Below are 12,167 nucleotides of genomic sequence, written 5' to 3'. Positions count from 1 at the left end.
AGACTAACAACTGTATAACAGTGAGTGTAGCCAGTGTGTGTGTTTATATTCAATATTATTTCCTTTTCTACTCCTCAGAGCCTTCACCTACATAACCATCCGATTTCTCCATTCACTTTCTCTCACTCCATTCTCTTCATCCGCCCCTCAATCCCTTCATCTTCTCTCTCCCAGTCTCTAGTGAACAGCTGGTGAGGAGAATTCCCACAATCCCTCACACCGTAATCTCCCTCCCTTTGCTCACAAGTCCATCCATCAAAAGAGCCTTTATTGACCCCTGCTTCTGCTGCTGTGTGTGTGTGCTGGGTTATGTCTGATGTCACTGTGTGCATTATAGCAGTGTAGAAAGTTTCGTAAAATCAAATCAAATTAAATTAAATAAACACACCAGCCACAGTGTCCATAGGGTTTTTATGAAGATCATATGTTTGTAAGACTCACTTTGAATGGTTCAACATTTACACAAGGTCAGGTGTGGGTTTGTTTGTGTGTTTTCATGTATATGTGTGTGTTTTTGTGTACTTAATGACTTTAAGCACAGCTGCAGATGCCAGAAGGTTAATGAATCACTGTGTTAAACCGTCTATATCCCATTAACCTGAGACCTACAGCGTGATCTTTATCAGGAGAATATTAGCACACACACACACACACACACACACACACACACACACACACACACACACACACACACACATACACACACACACAGATCACTCACATCAAGCCGACACATGCAGAAATCGAAATAGAGCTGGAAATTCTAACGGACACATTCACAGGGATAAACACAGACTCTACGCTGTGACACACACACATGGTACACACACACACACGTTTACACACCAACCATAGTGTGGCACGGGGCTCTGATTGCTGACCTAGTTTGGGAGGGACCTGTCACTACTCATAGCCATCAGACGGCAAACTCACTGGCTCAGCATGGCAAACACACAACCACAAACACTGAACTTTGGAACTCAGAGAGCAGCGGCATCTGTGTGAAATTAAATAGTACGGTTTTAATTTTGACATGGCTTCAAACTGTGCAGCAAGGTATGCTAAATGTTGCTGCTAAAAATACGTAAATGTAATGGCATGCGTTAAAGTGTGCGGAAAACCTCTCACATTTCTACATTGCAAGTAATATGGGGCACCAAATGTTGAGGGTTGCTAACTGGCATCCCAGTATTAACAACAAAAACGGACCAATTTAAGCAACAAAAAGTATTTCTTTCAACTGTTTTGAACAGTACAAAAATTTAAGAATAATTTTATATTAAAATTATTACTGTTACACTTTATTTTAAGGTGTCCTTGTTACAGTGTAAATATAGATTTAAGTACTGAGTAATATTAATTAAGCATATGATCACTATATGGTTAGGGTTCGGCTTAGAGCTATTTGCATGTGATTATGCATAATGTATTGTTCTTATAATAGTAAGTACATGTAACGTGCAACAAGGACACCTTAAAATAAAGTGTTACCTTATTACTTAATTGTACATTTATCAGCAAATAAATATTATAAAAAAATTTAAATATTAAAATACATTCAAGTGGTGAAATGATAAAAAAATGTCTCTTAAACCAAAATATTATATTAACATCTAAAATTCAAGTACAAATCTTAAAAAAACAACATCATCATAAATCAAATTGCAAATTTTATAACTGAATCTTAAATCTAAATCTTGTGTTAAATCTAAATGTACATTTAATTTTAACTCTTAAGATTCAAATTAAAGTCTTAAATCTTAAATGCAAGTACAAATCTAGCATAAATCTAAATCTTAAAAATGAATCTAAATGCAAATTTTAAATCTGAATCCTAAACCAAAAATCTTAAGTGATAAATCTAAATGTAATCTGAATCTTACATTTACAAATCTGTATTCAAATGGTACATTTGAGTCTTAAATTAAAATATAATCACTTAAATCTTAAATCTAAAAAACAAAATCTGAATTTAAATTTTAAATTAGAATCTTAATTCAAATTATTAAGTGTTAAAGATAAATGTAATCTAAATCTTAAATCTTAAATACAAGTACAAATATAAAAATCTAAATCTACAATCTAATAATTCAAATAATTTAATCTAATAATTTAAATGAGTAAAATCTTAATTAAAATGTTTAATCTTAATTTTAGTTTTAAGTGTTAAAATCTAAATGTAAAATGTTAAATCTGAATCATATAAATTCATGTCTTAAATCTAAATCTAAATGATGTTGCTCACTTGCAGACAATATGCTTTCATTGATTATAACGGGAGCGTTCTCATTTTGCTGCATCATGCCACTCGCTTGCAGTATCACACTGTGACATCAATGTGGGGGGGGGGTACACACACACACACACACACACACACACACACACACAGACCGGTTAGGGTGGGAGTAAGGTTCATCTCTAATATTTCAGTTTAACCTTGATAAATAAACCAACGAGACCTTTTCAATAATTAACAGCCCCTTACCACAAGTCTAATCCAGTGTGACAAACACACACACACACACACACACACACGCAAACTCTGATGCTCCAAAGTCGAAATATCAACGAGTAGCTGTAGAACAGACAAACAAGGCTGTGCATGTACAGTAAGTCCACGGTAATACACTTTTAATTTTACCATTAACTCAGACAGTAATGCAATGAGGCAAGCTCTCACACTACTATTGTGAATTATTGACTATGTGAGAATGTGCTTTGGAGAATATGATGGTAAAGGAAAGGTTTAGGAGAGGGATTCTAATGCAGTGGGTTTTTTTGAACGCTTTTTAGGGTAAAGTGCTCCCCTGGGAACTCAGTTAGCGCCCAGTGATCAAAGTTTTGACAAAAGAGCTTGGAGCGTTTGATACACTCTGATACACACTCAGCAGGGAGAAGATCTCAGCTTCAAACAGTGCAGATCACAGGGGGAACAAGCACCAGCTAAAAGCATCACTCGCAGCCTCACACAACAGGACGAAACCACAAAAACCTACACTAGTAATACGCGGTGCTTTTATCCTATATTAAAACACATAAACGGTTTACATCCGTGATTTATGACAGCACAGACACCATACGTGGATATTTGGGAAGGGAAACGCACAGTGTGTATGTGCGTGAGTGTGTTTGCCATTGGTCGGGCTGTTGTGTCTAGCTGCTCTTAAATGCCCTTGAGTCTCACAGGCCCATTACAGCCAATTAAGATCCACATAATCACAAGCGTGTGCAAAACCGAACAGCACCCAACGCTCTGTCTTTCTCTTTCTCATTACAGGAATATTGTAGAAATTAACAACTGCCAACTTAGGTTAATTAAAAGTGATTTCCCTAGGGAACAAACAGTAACACACACACACATTCTGTGTTTTATCGATGGATTCAACTTTTGGTGGAGCAACTATGAGGTAAATTTGATGGGACAGAACCCCTGCTAATGGTATTATTGCACTTGGGTAATTAGCAAATATTCCCTAAAAATATTTGTTCATTCAAATCATTTTTATAGCTGAAATTATCACTTTATTTGCAATCTTAATTTTTGGGCTTTAAATTTTTAATATTTAATCATATGAATCAGGGGTCTCAAATTCATCTCAAATTCATACTAACTGACGGCTTTTACTTTATATAGTATAAAGTCAGGCCCCACCTTATATTAAGTGGCCTTAACTACTATTTACTTGCATATAAATACATAAATGAACCATTTAATACAATGCACTTATTTACATTGTACTTATATTTAAAAAAAATATCTGCATATAGTTACATCTGTAATTAATTTCTGTAATTAATAAACTACATTTATAATTACACTGTTGACCCATCCCTTACACCTAAACCCATCCTTAAACCTACCTCCAAACCTGTCTCTAACCTTATCCCTATCCCACCTCAATAGCAGCAAAATTGTTTTGCAATACAATATGAACACAATAAGTACACTGTACTTATTTTTTGATGAACGTACATAGTAGTTAAGGCCACTTGATATAAAGTGGGACCTATAATCTTTTACAAAAAGTTTGGGAAAGGTTGTGTGCTATAAAAATCCTACAAAACTACAAGATAAAATTATTGCATGTGATATTTGTTCACATGACTAATTAATTCATGGCCACTTTTTATTTATTTGTTCCCTCATTTCAGTGATTTTGTGGCCACATTTACCATTCCTTTCCCTTGTTTTTGTTAATTTATGAGTACTTTGTAGTAATTTGTTCCCTCATTTAAATTTAGTTAAAACATGGTAACGATTGTACTAAAATGAGGGAACAAATTAGTACAACATGGCCATGATTTTACTTAAAATGAAGGAAACAAATTAAGCTGTGGGAATATCTTTTTTTTTTTGTGAAAAATTGATTTGTGGGTTGGATGAGTGGATAAATTATTTGTAGCATTTAACGAGTGCACAAGATAACGTAACATGTGGGATGAATTTGGCTTGTGGGCTGATAGTTTAAGAACAGTTATAATAGAGCACAAAAAACCCCCAAGAAAGTGAAAATTAAGATTATGAAACATGACCGGGCTTGAACCTGTTTTATCAATTTAAGCACCAAGGAACATTATGCCTCGAACACGTGCTGCTAACTTCTGCTTAACTAGACGGAGAGGACCCAAAATATGGAAATGATTCCCAGAAATAAATGCTGTTGTCCAAAACTGTACTATATTGCGATATTGGTTAACTTAACACACACTTACCTATGATGTAATAGTCTCGTAAGTTCTTGAATTCGTGACCCCACAGGTTGGGCGAATACTCCTGGAACTTGATGGTAAACCTCATATCGCTGTTGGGTTTGTCACAGGTGAGCAACAGGTTCGGGGCGCCCATCACCTCACACCTGTCGGCCTGCTCTCGTGAGGACACCAGGTACAGTTTATAATACTCATACTCAGGAGGAGAGTTCGGCCCTGATGGACTCGTGGCAGGACAAACGAGGTCCAAACGATCCCCTATTTGAGGGTAGAGTATGTAGCCCCTCTCATCTCCAAACCTGTAGAATTAGAGACAGAGAGATGAAGTTTGAGTGACACACAAATGAGAAATGATTGTTTCCATGGAAACTGAGATTGACAGTTTGATATTTGCTTGCGTGATCGTGCATATGAAACCGCAAGGCCTGTCTGAAGCTGAAACTGCCCTTTTGGTCATACATTTTTTTACTCAAAATGTAAACATACATGCCCTTTGTTCAGGAGAGTGTGTGAGAGGGCATATGTGTGGTTTTGCTTGCCAATGTGATGAAAATGAGCATATGTGGGGATAACGTTTTGCCTACAATAGTAAAACCCGAAATTGCTTAGATTGAGGGGACGAGTCAATGGCAAACCTGTATGACTTTCCTCTGTGAAAAACAAAAGAAGATATATTGAACTTGAAGAATCGTACTGGTCTGATGTGATCTATTTTGTTATTTTAATTTATGTTGTTCTGCATTGCACATTGGTTCTGGAGGAACGTTGTCTCGTTTCACTGTACTGTATATGGTTGAAATGATAGTAAAAGCCTACTTGACTTGAGATGAATGGAGACTATCAAGCAGCAAAAAGGACACAAAAAGTATCATAAAACTAATTCATACAACTTGTGCACTCAATTCAAAGTCTTCTGAGGTCATACAACTGCTTTATGTGAGAAACTGAATGAAATTTCAAAGTCATTATTCATCCCTTCAGCAAGATGCTAACTGCTGTGTCCGGATCATTGAGTCAATGAACTTGAGAACTCGATCATTTTCATACCTGAATTAATCATTCAGACCAGGGGCTGAATTCAGGAAAATCTTCTTAAAGATGTTAAGAAATGGCAATACATTTGTAAGAGTGTTCCAACAGTGAGAGCAATTTTTGACAAATTCTTATGAAGTTCTTAAATATGGTGGTTTTTGCCAAAGACCTGCTGATCAACTCAATGAAAATAACCTCAAAGTCTGTCTTTTTGCAATGTGTGCAGACAATAATCATTTGCAAACAATAGTCTGAAAAGTAGAGCAGAGGAAAGAAAAAACACATTCCGTGTGAATGGCCCCTCAAAAAATGTTATATACAAAATCATAATTTTATTCTTAAGTTAGGAAATAGAATAAAAATTAGCTGTTAAGAAGAATTTTACTCTTAAGAATATTTTGGGAATGCGGCCCCTGGTTGGTTAACATGAATCAACAGATTAATTTGAAATGAACTCAAAAGAACGACACTATTACTTTCATGAACTTACTAAAGTAATGGAGAATTTTTATGGTACATTTTTACTATTGTGGAGCTTGGCAACCTCAGACTTCATTATTTTTTTTTATAATTCAGTGTCCCGCAGAATAATGTCTGTTATATGGATCTGAAACAAAATGTTAATTTTTGGATGGAATATTCCTTTGATAAATACTAAATAATGTCTTAATGAGAAACTAAAAATGCAGTAAGATTTCTGTGAAGGTTCAAAAATAAAATAAATAAAACTTTGTAAAAAACCAAGTAATCAATAGGAAGACCTTGATAGAAAACCAAAAAGTGTATGTGACGAGAGCATATCCAAATATATGAACGCTATCATAAAAACATAACTGAGCATAACAAACAATTATTCAGTATTTTATAGTACTTTCTCAGTCAAACCAAGACCAATGTTGAAACACAGCACTTAAAAGCTCCTATACCTTCATCCTCTTGAGGAAAGAAAGCTCTGGCATTTAGCAGACTGACATTTTAGCTCTATTCAGAGACAGAGTCTTTTTCTGAAGTTGAAAATTTATCTCACAAATAACACCACTGCAGATAGAAGGTATTTTGCAGACCCCTCTCTCCTCACGCTAAGTGTACAAAGCTTGACATTTCCATCAGGCTGAGACATCCATGCAAAACTCCAATTAACCACACCAAAGTTTGTAAGACACCTTTGCACACACAGACAGACAGATAGATCAAAAAAGGCTTCCTAGTCAGAAAAAAAAAACCCATGTGAGAACAAAAGCACCTGATCTGTGGATCAACACATATCCATTAACACACTGAGATTAGGCCTCAATCAGCCATCCGTCACAGACGCAACAAAAGTCAATGTGATCTGATCTCTGCCTTTTCATTAGCTACTAACATATGGGATCCGACTGAGGGTAAATATCGTAATCTGTTAATCAGACGCTTTAATTTATCAAAACAAAAACTCACTCATCACTGTTTGGTGAAAAACACACACTAGGCCTTCGGTGTTTACATTGTGCTGCGCATCGAACCAAGCAATTTACCAGAGGCTGTGAATTATGATGACCACACACACACTCTCTGACCATATAAGACGAACTGCATTCATCAGACTGTCTGTATGTTTAGTTATTTCTACAGACTTGTTTAATCCTTTTGTCTCTGATATATTTACCTAATTGTGTCTGATCGAAGACACAGGAGGGCAATCTGGCATTCTTTCCTGGTTAAACCGGATTGTGATTGGTTAGTGAACTCACCCCACACTGTTTAGATAAAGGTTAGAGGTGGTCGACCTGATTACATTCTGAGGCGTTGCGGGTTTCAGTGCTGGTTTAATGCTTCTCATTGGCGGGTTTGAATCCCAGGGCTCCTTTACACGTGCACTGCAGAGATGGAGTGACTTTGGGCCGCCCTTGAGTTTCTAAGGCCGTCGGAAGCTTTGAAACCAGACTCTGTTGTTCCCTTTCGCTCATCAACAAACCTCCACTTCACTCGCACCAACCCAATATCTTCCCATGAGCCCACGCTGGGCTTTCCAAAGTTTGTTTTCAGCAAGATAATGCGACTAAAAAAGGAGACGAAAATCATAATTTCAAATTCATGCATTATCTTTCTAAGTGTATTATGTTATTTGACAAACGCAGACGAGGACTTTGTCTGTGCATAATGATAGAAATTAGAGATGCAAAGACAAAAAAGGACTGTAACCGATAAATGGCTGATAATAAAGTTTTACACTATTATGTTTAAATTAAAAAGAAGGAAATCTTAAAATGCTTTAAGCATCCCAACATTGTGAGAGTTGAGAGTTCATTTTGAGAGTTGCTAAAGATTACATTTAACAATGTAATAATTTAATGATTAAATTATTAGTTTACATTTAAATGTAACTTTAAATGAGTGTAAGATGATGACAACAGTATGGAGGACCAAACCTCTAGTAGAGAACTATTAATTTACAGTTCTCTACCGTTGATTTACATCTTATTTTTTATTTTTTACAGCGAACTGCTGCCAGTTAGTTACTGTAATTTCTACAGTGTATATATGAATTTGCAGTTTATTTTAATAAATATCAAAAATCTAAAGCGTTTGCATTATAACTGAGAACTACATGAACACTTCACAGTTGGTTGTGTTACTGCAAGTAATTTTCCTCAAATGCTATTGAAGTTAGAAAAGTGTATACCAATGTCGTATGTAACTTTAGAGACGGTCCCTAGATTTGCGAATATCGAATGCCAGGAAATGACACCTCTGGCCATTCCGTTGGGTCATTTGTAAAGTCACAGATACTGTACGGACAATACGGCTCCGTTTTTCTATGCATCTTGCTCTGTTGAACGGCAAAAGTGACTTTACTAGGCTATACTGGATTTACACCATGCATTTCCTGTCAGCGGGAAAGCCACGCCCCCAGCTATCACAAGACCCGCCCAAGTCCATGGTTGACACCCTATCATTTAGCATGTTGTGCAGAGGAAAAATAAATGCGGAACTACATTCAGAAATAAATGAGTGATTAAAAGAAAACAGTTAGGATGAGTTTAGCATTTCCTTAAACATTTTCCATTTGGCCACCAATTTATTTTATTTATTTGACTACTTTCATCACACGTTTAATTATTTATATACGTATTTAAACAAGAATACGTGTATTTATACACACACACATTTATTTATTTGCTTATTTATTTATTTATGTTAATTTCTGCATAGTACATAGTACAACAGCAGTATAAATGTGAAAAAATGGAAATGAGCCAGAACAATTAAATATCGACTGAAAATGAATAAATTAAAAATTTCTAATATCAGTCAACTGACATGGTAACAATATATTGTGCATCCCTAATAAAAGTTATAAACACCGCAAAATGTATTATTTGTGTATTATTTTATACCACTTTAATAGAACACATCATGAAAAAGAATTTTCCTTGCTGTTTCAAAAATAAATACATTCAAAAGTTCGATGAACTATATAGACGTATAAGCTGCAAAAATGGATCAATCTGAAACTGACACTGTATTAAGTTTGAAAACCATGAGCACATAACCACTCACAAGTACAAATAAACAAGGGCTGTCAATTTAACAAGTCAGTGTGACTTAATAAAATATGAATCATATCCATAAGAAATTCAAGCTTGAAGGAGCCGTTCACACAGGACGGGTTCCAGCATTCAAATTTAGGGATCTCTAGACACATTTTTCAAAGCTGATGTACTTTTTACTTGACACGCCATCTAAAAAAAGCTCATGCTGCCTCAAATCGCCAACTCTCATTGTAAATGAATATTTTCTGTCTGCTGCAAACTGCTGTCAGTGTTAAAAGGGTCAGAGATAGTGTAGAAAATGGTCGTGAAATACTAAATTATGACTTTTTGGTGCACTACATGTAGTCAAAAGTGTAGAAAATGGCCCCTTCAATTTCACAACAGAGGGTGCATTTCATCTTACTTGTGTTTTCTTTAATCTCAAGCAAATGGATACGTTAACCTCAAATCCTGCCACCCTGCAGATCCCAACCGTTTTCCTTCAGTCCAAACGGAAGACATTTCTATCAGAGAGCTGTCAGACCCCTGCTGAGACATACGAAGCACGGCGGCCGTTACCAAGACCACCCCAGAATAACAAAGGACAAAAATCAAATCTCAGCATAATACAATTTACTGATGGAAGCAAACGTAACATGCTGCATCTGTTTCTGACTACACTACACTGATTTTTCAAAGGCTTTTGAACATGTCAAAATTGCTCTGTGATGTGATCACCAGTTGACGAGCTGAATGCATTTGTCTTCCCTCCACAGGAAAAAACAGCTTTGCTTGTTGAAAGAACTGACAGTCTTTGTCTGTTAGTGGTTTCAGCGAAAACACAAATATTTTGTGTTCTTTGCAGTGGTTATCAGGCCTGACAATGCTAAATTTCCTCTCGGTTTGGTTTTGGTGGATTATGCAAACATATTTATTCATGGAAAAGGTGATTTTTGGTTTAAATTCGAGTCGAATAAGACCTCCTTTTGCACTGAAGTAAACACACAATCAAAGTGAAAAATGCCTACATATGTATTGCGGATGCTCTTTCCTTGAGCTCCATGAACTCTGATTTTAATACACCGCCATCTGAAACTGATCTTTTCATGTATGAAATATGCGGCATGAAATGCAGATGTTTATCTTCATTTATGTTGAAATTTAAGACAGAAAAGGCATTCTTACATGAGAAAAAAACCCCAGCTCCGCAACCAAGACATAAACCCTGACAAATCAGTGATTAAGCCCTTTAAATGTAAATGTCCCAGAGCAGGATCAGAATTCACAAGGCTCATATTCATTATCGATTCACCACTGCAGAATCATGGGCATTAGTTTCCTCATGCCACACTAAAGCAACAAAAGATGGAGCTGAAACTCAAACAAACTTGAACCACCGATTACACTTCACCTCACTGCAGCAATGTGGAAAATGACCTCGATTTAGAGTTTATATAATGATACAATTTTATTACAATTTTAGTAATTGTACAAAACTGGGGATATTTCCTCTCTTTCCCTGGTTTTCTAAGAACGTGTGTATGCATGTGTGTGTGTGTGTGTGAGCATCCCCTAAAGTTACAAACCCTGAATGTCCTTAAAAGTAAAACTTTTAATACAAATAATGCAGTAAAGAGTAAAGTTCAAAAGGTTTTCTTTTAGGATCTGGATTAGTGTGCACCAAGTGAAGTCTAAACTGAATATGTGGACTTTCATCTTATTTTCTGCACTGATTCAGAGGGAAAATTTTGCAAATGTTAACTTATTTAAACATAGTAAATATGCTAAGCGGAACTAAGTGTGTTACACTCTTATCGGTTGTTAAGGCATAACAGAGTAAAACGTTTAATAAAAGAACACAACGGGTGGCAATTTGTATAATTTCATGAATGATAGGGGTGACCATATGGAAATCTGATTCCATGCTGGTCTAGACTGCAGTATTGAGCTTTAATTAAAAACAATAGAAGGTATGTCGTCATTTAAATGTGTGTGTGTGTGTGGAGTTTACGGTCATCAAGACCAGCTGAGTGCACCCAGATTATCTAAAGGGCTCGGAGAGTGTTATTTCATGTTCTTATCTATGCTATTTAATTAGCTAAGGGCTGGAGATAACTTACACATTCCTGAACTCTCACGGACTGAAACCCACTTACCACACAGCTGAGAACCGCATGCCACAAATGCACAGTGACTCACACATATGCAAACACAAAAACAAAAACCTAAAACTAGGGAACTTCTGGGGGCGATAATGGTAAACAATCAGCGGCTTGCTATAGCTGATACAACGGCAGCTTTGTACTTTTTGCATTTTAACCCTTTTAAATGTAGCAGCTAATAAAAAATACTGCATAAATGCAATCTGGTCAACTCCTAAACACATGCTTTTATTTGCATTTATCTGATCAAAAATACAATTAAAACAATAATATTGGGAAATATTACAATTTAATATTTTATAAATGTAATTTATTCCTGTGATGGAAAATCTGAATTTTGGTGCTCAATAACATTTCTTAATATCAAAGTTAAAACCAGTTGTGCATCTCAATATTGTTGTGGAAAACGATACATTTATTTATGATTCTTTAATGAATTGAAAGTTCAAAAGGAACAGCTTTTATTTGAATTAGGTTTTTTCCTAAGTCTTAAAGGGGTCATATGATGCTGCTAAAAATAACATTGTGTATTTGGTGTAATGAAATGTGTTTATGTGGTTTAAAGTTCAAAAAACACATTATTTTTCACATCCTGCACATTATTGTTTCTCCTCTATGCCCCGCCTTTTTGAAACACGTCGATTATTACAAAGCTCATCGGTCTGAAAAGCGAGGTGTGCTGTGATTGGCCAGCTATCCAGTGCATTGTGATTGTCCGAATACCTCAAGCGTGTGACGGAAATGTTATGCC

At 35.9% G+C, this 12,167-nt stretch overlaps 1 protein-coding gene across 1 annotated transcript in view; it reads right to left on the bottom strand.

Annotated features, from left to right (window-relative positions):
- Positions 1 to 12,167, bottom strand: part of LOC107554296 (ephrin-B3-like) — a 41,303-nt gene that overhangs the window by 10,488 nt on the left and 18,648 nt on the right. The window contains exon 2 of the mRNA XM_016236777.1: positions 4,714 to 5,009. Coding sequence (XP_016092263.1) covers positions 4,714 to 5,009 — 296 coding nt within the window. The remainder of the gene's footprint in view (positions 1 to 4,713; positions 5,010 to 12,167) is intronic.

The sequence above is a fragment of the Sinocyclocheilus grahami genome, unplaced genomic scaffold (genome assembly GCF_001515645.1).
Source record: "Sinocyclocheilus grahami isolate Dianchi unplaced genomic scaffold, SAMN03320097.WGS_v1.1 scaffold497.1, whole genome shotgun sequence".
In the NCBI taxonomy this organism is placed as follows: Eukaryota; Metazoa; Chordata; class Actinopteri; order Cypriniformes; family Cyprinidae; genus Sinocyclocheilus; species Sinocyclocheilus grahami.
The sequence above is the reverse complement of the archived record's forward strand: the minus strand, read 5'-3'. Positions and strand labels throughout refer to the sequence as shown.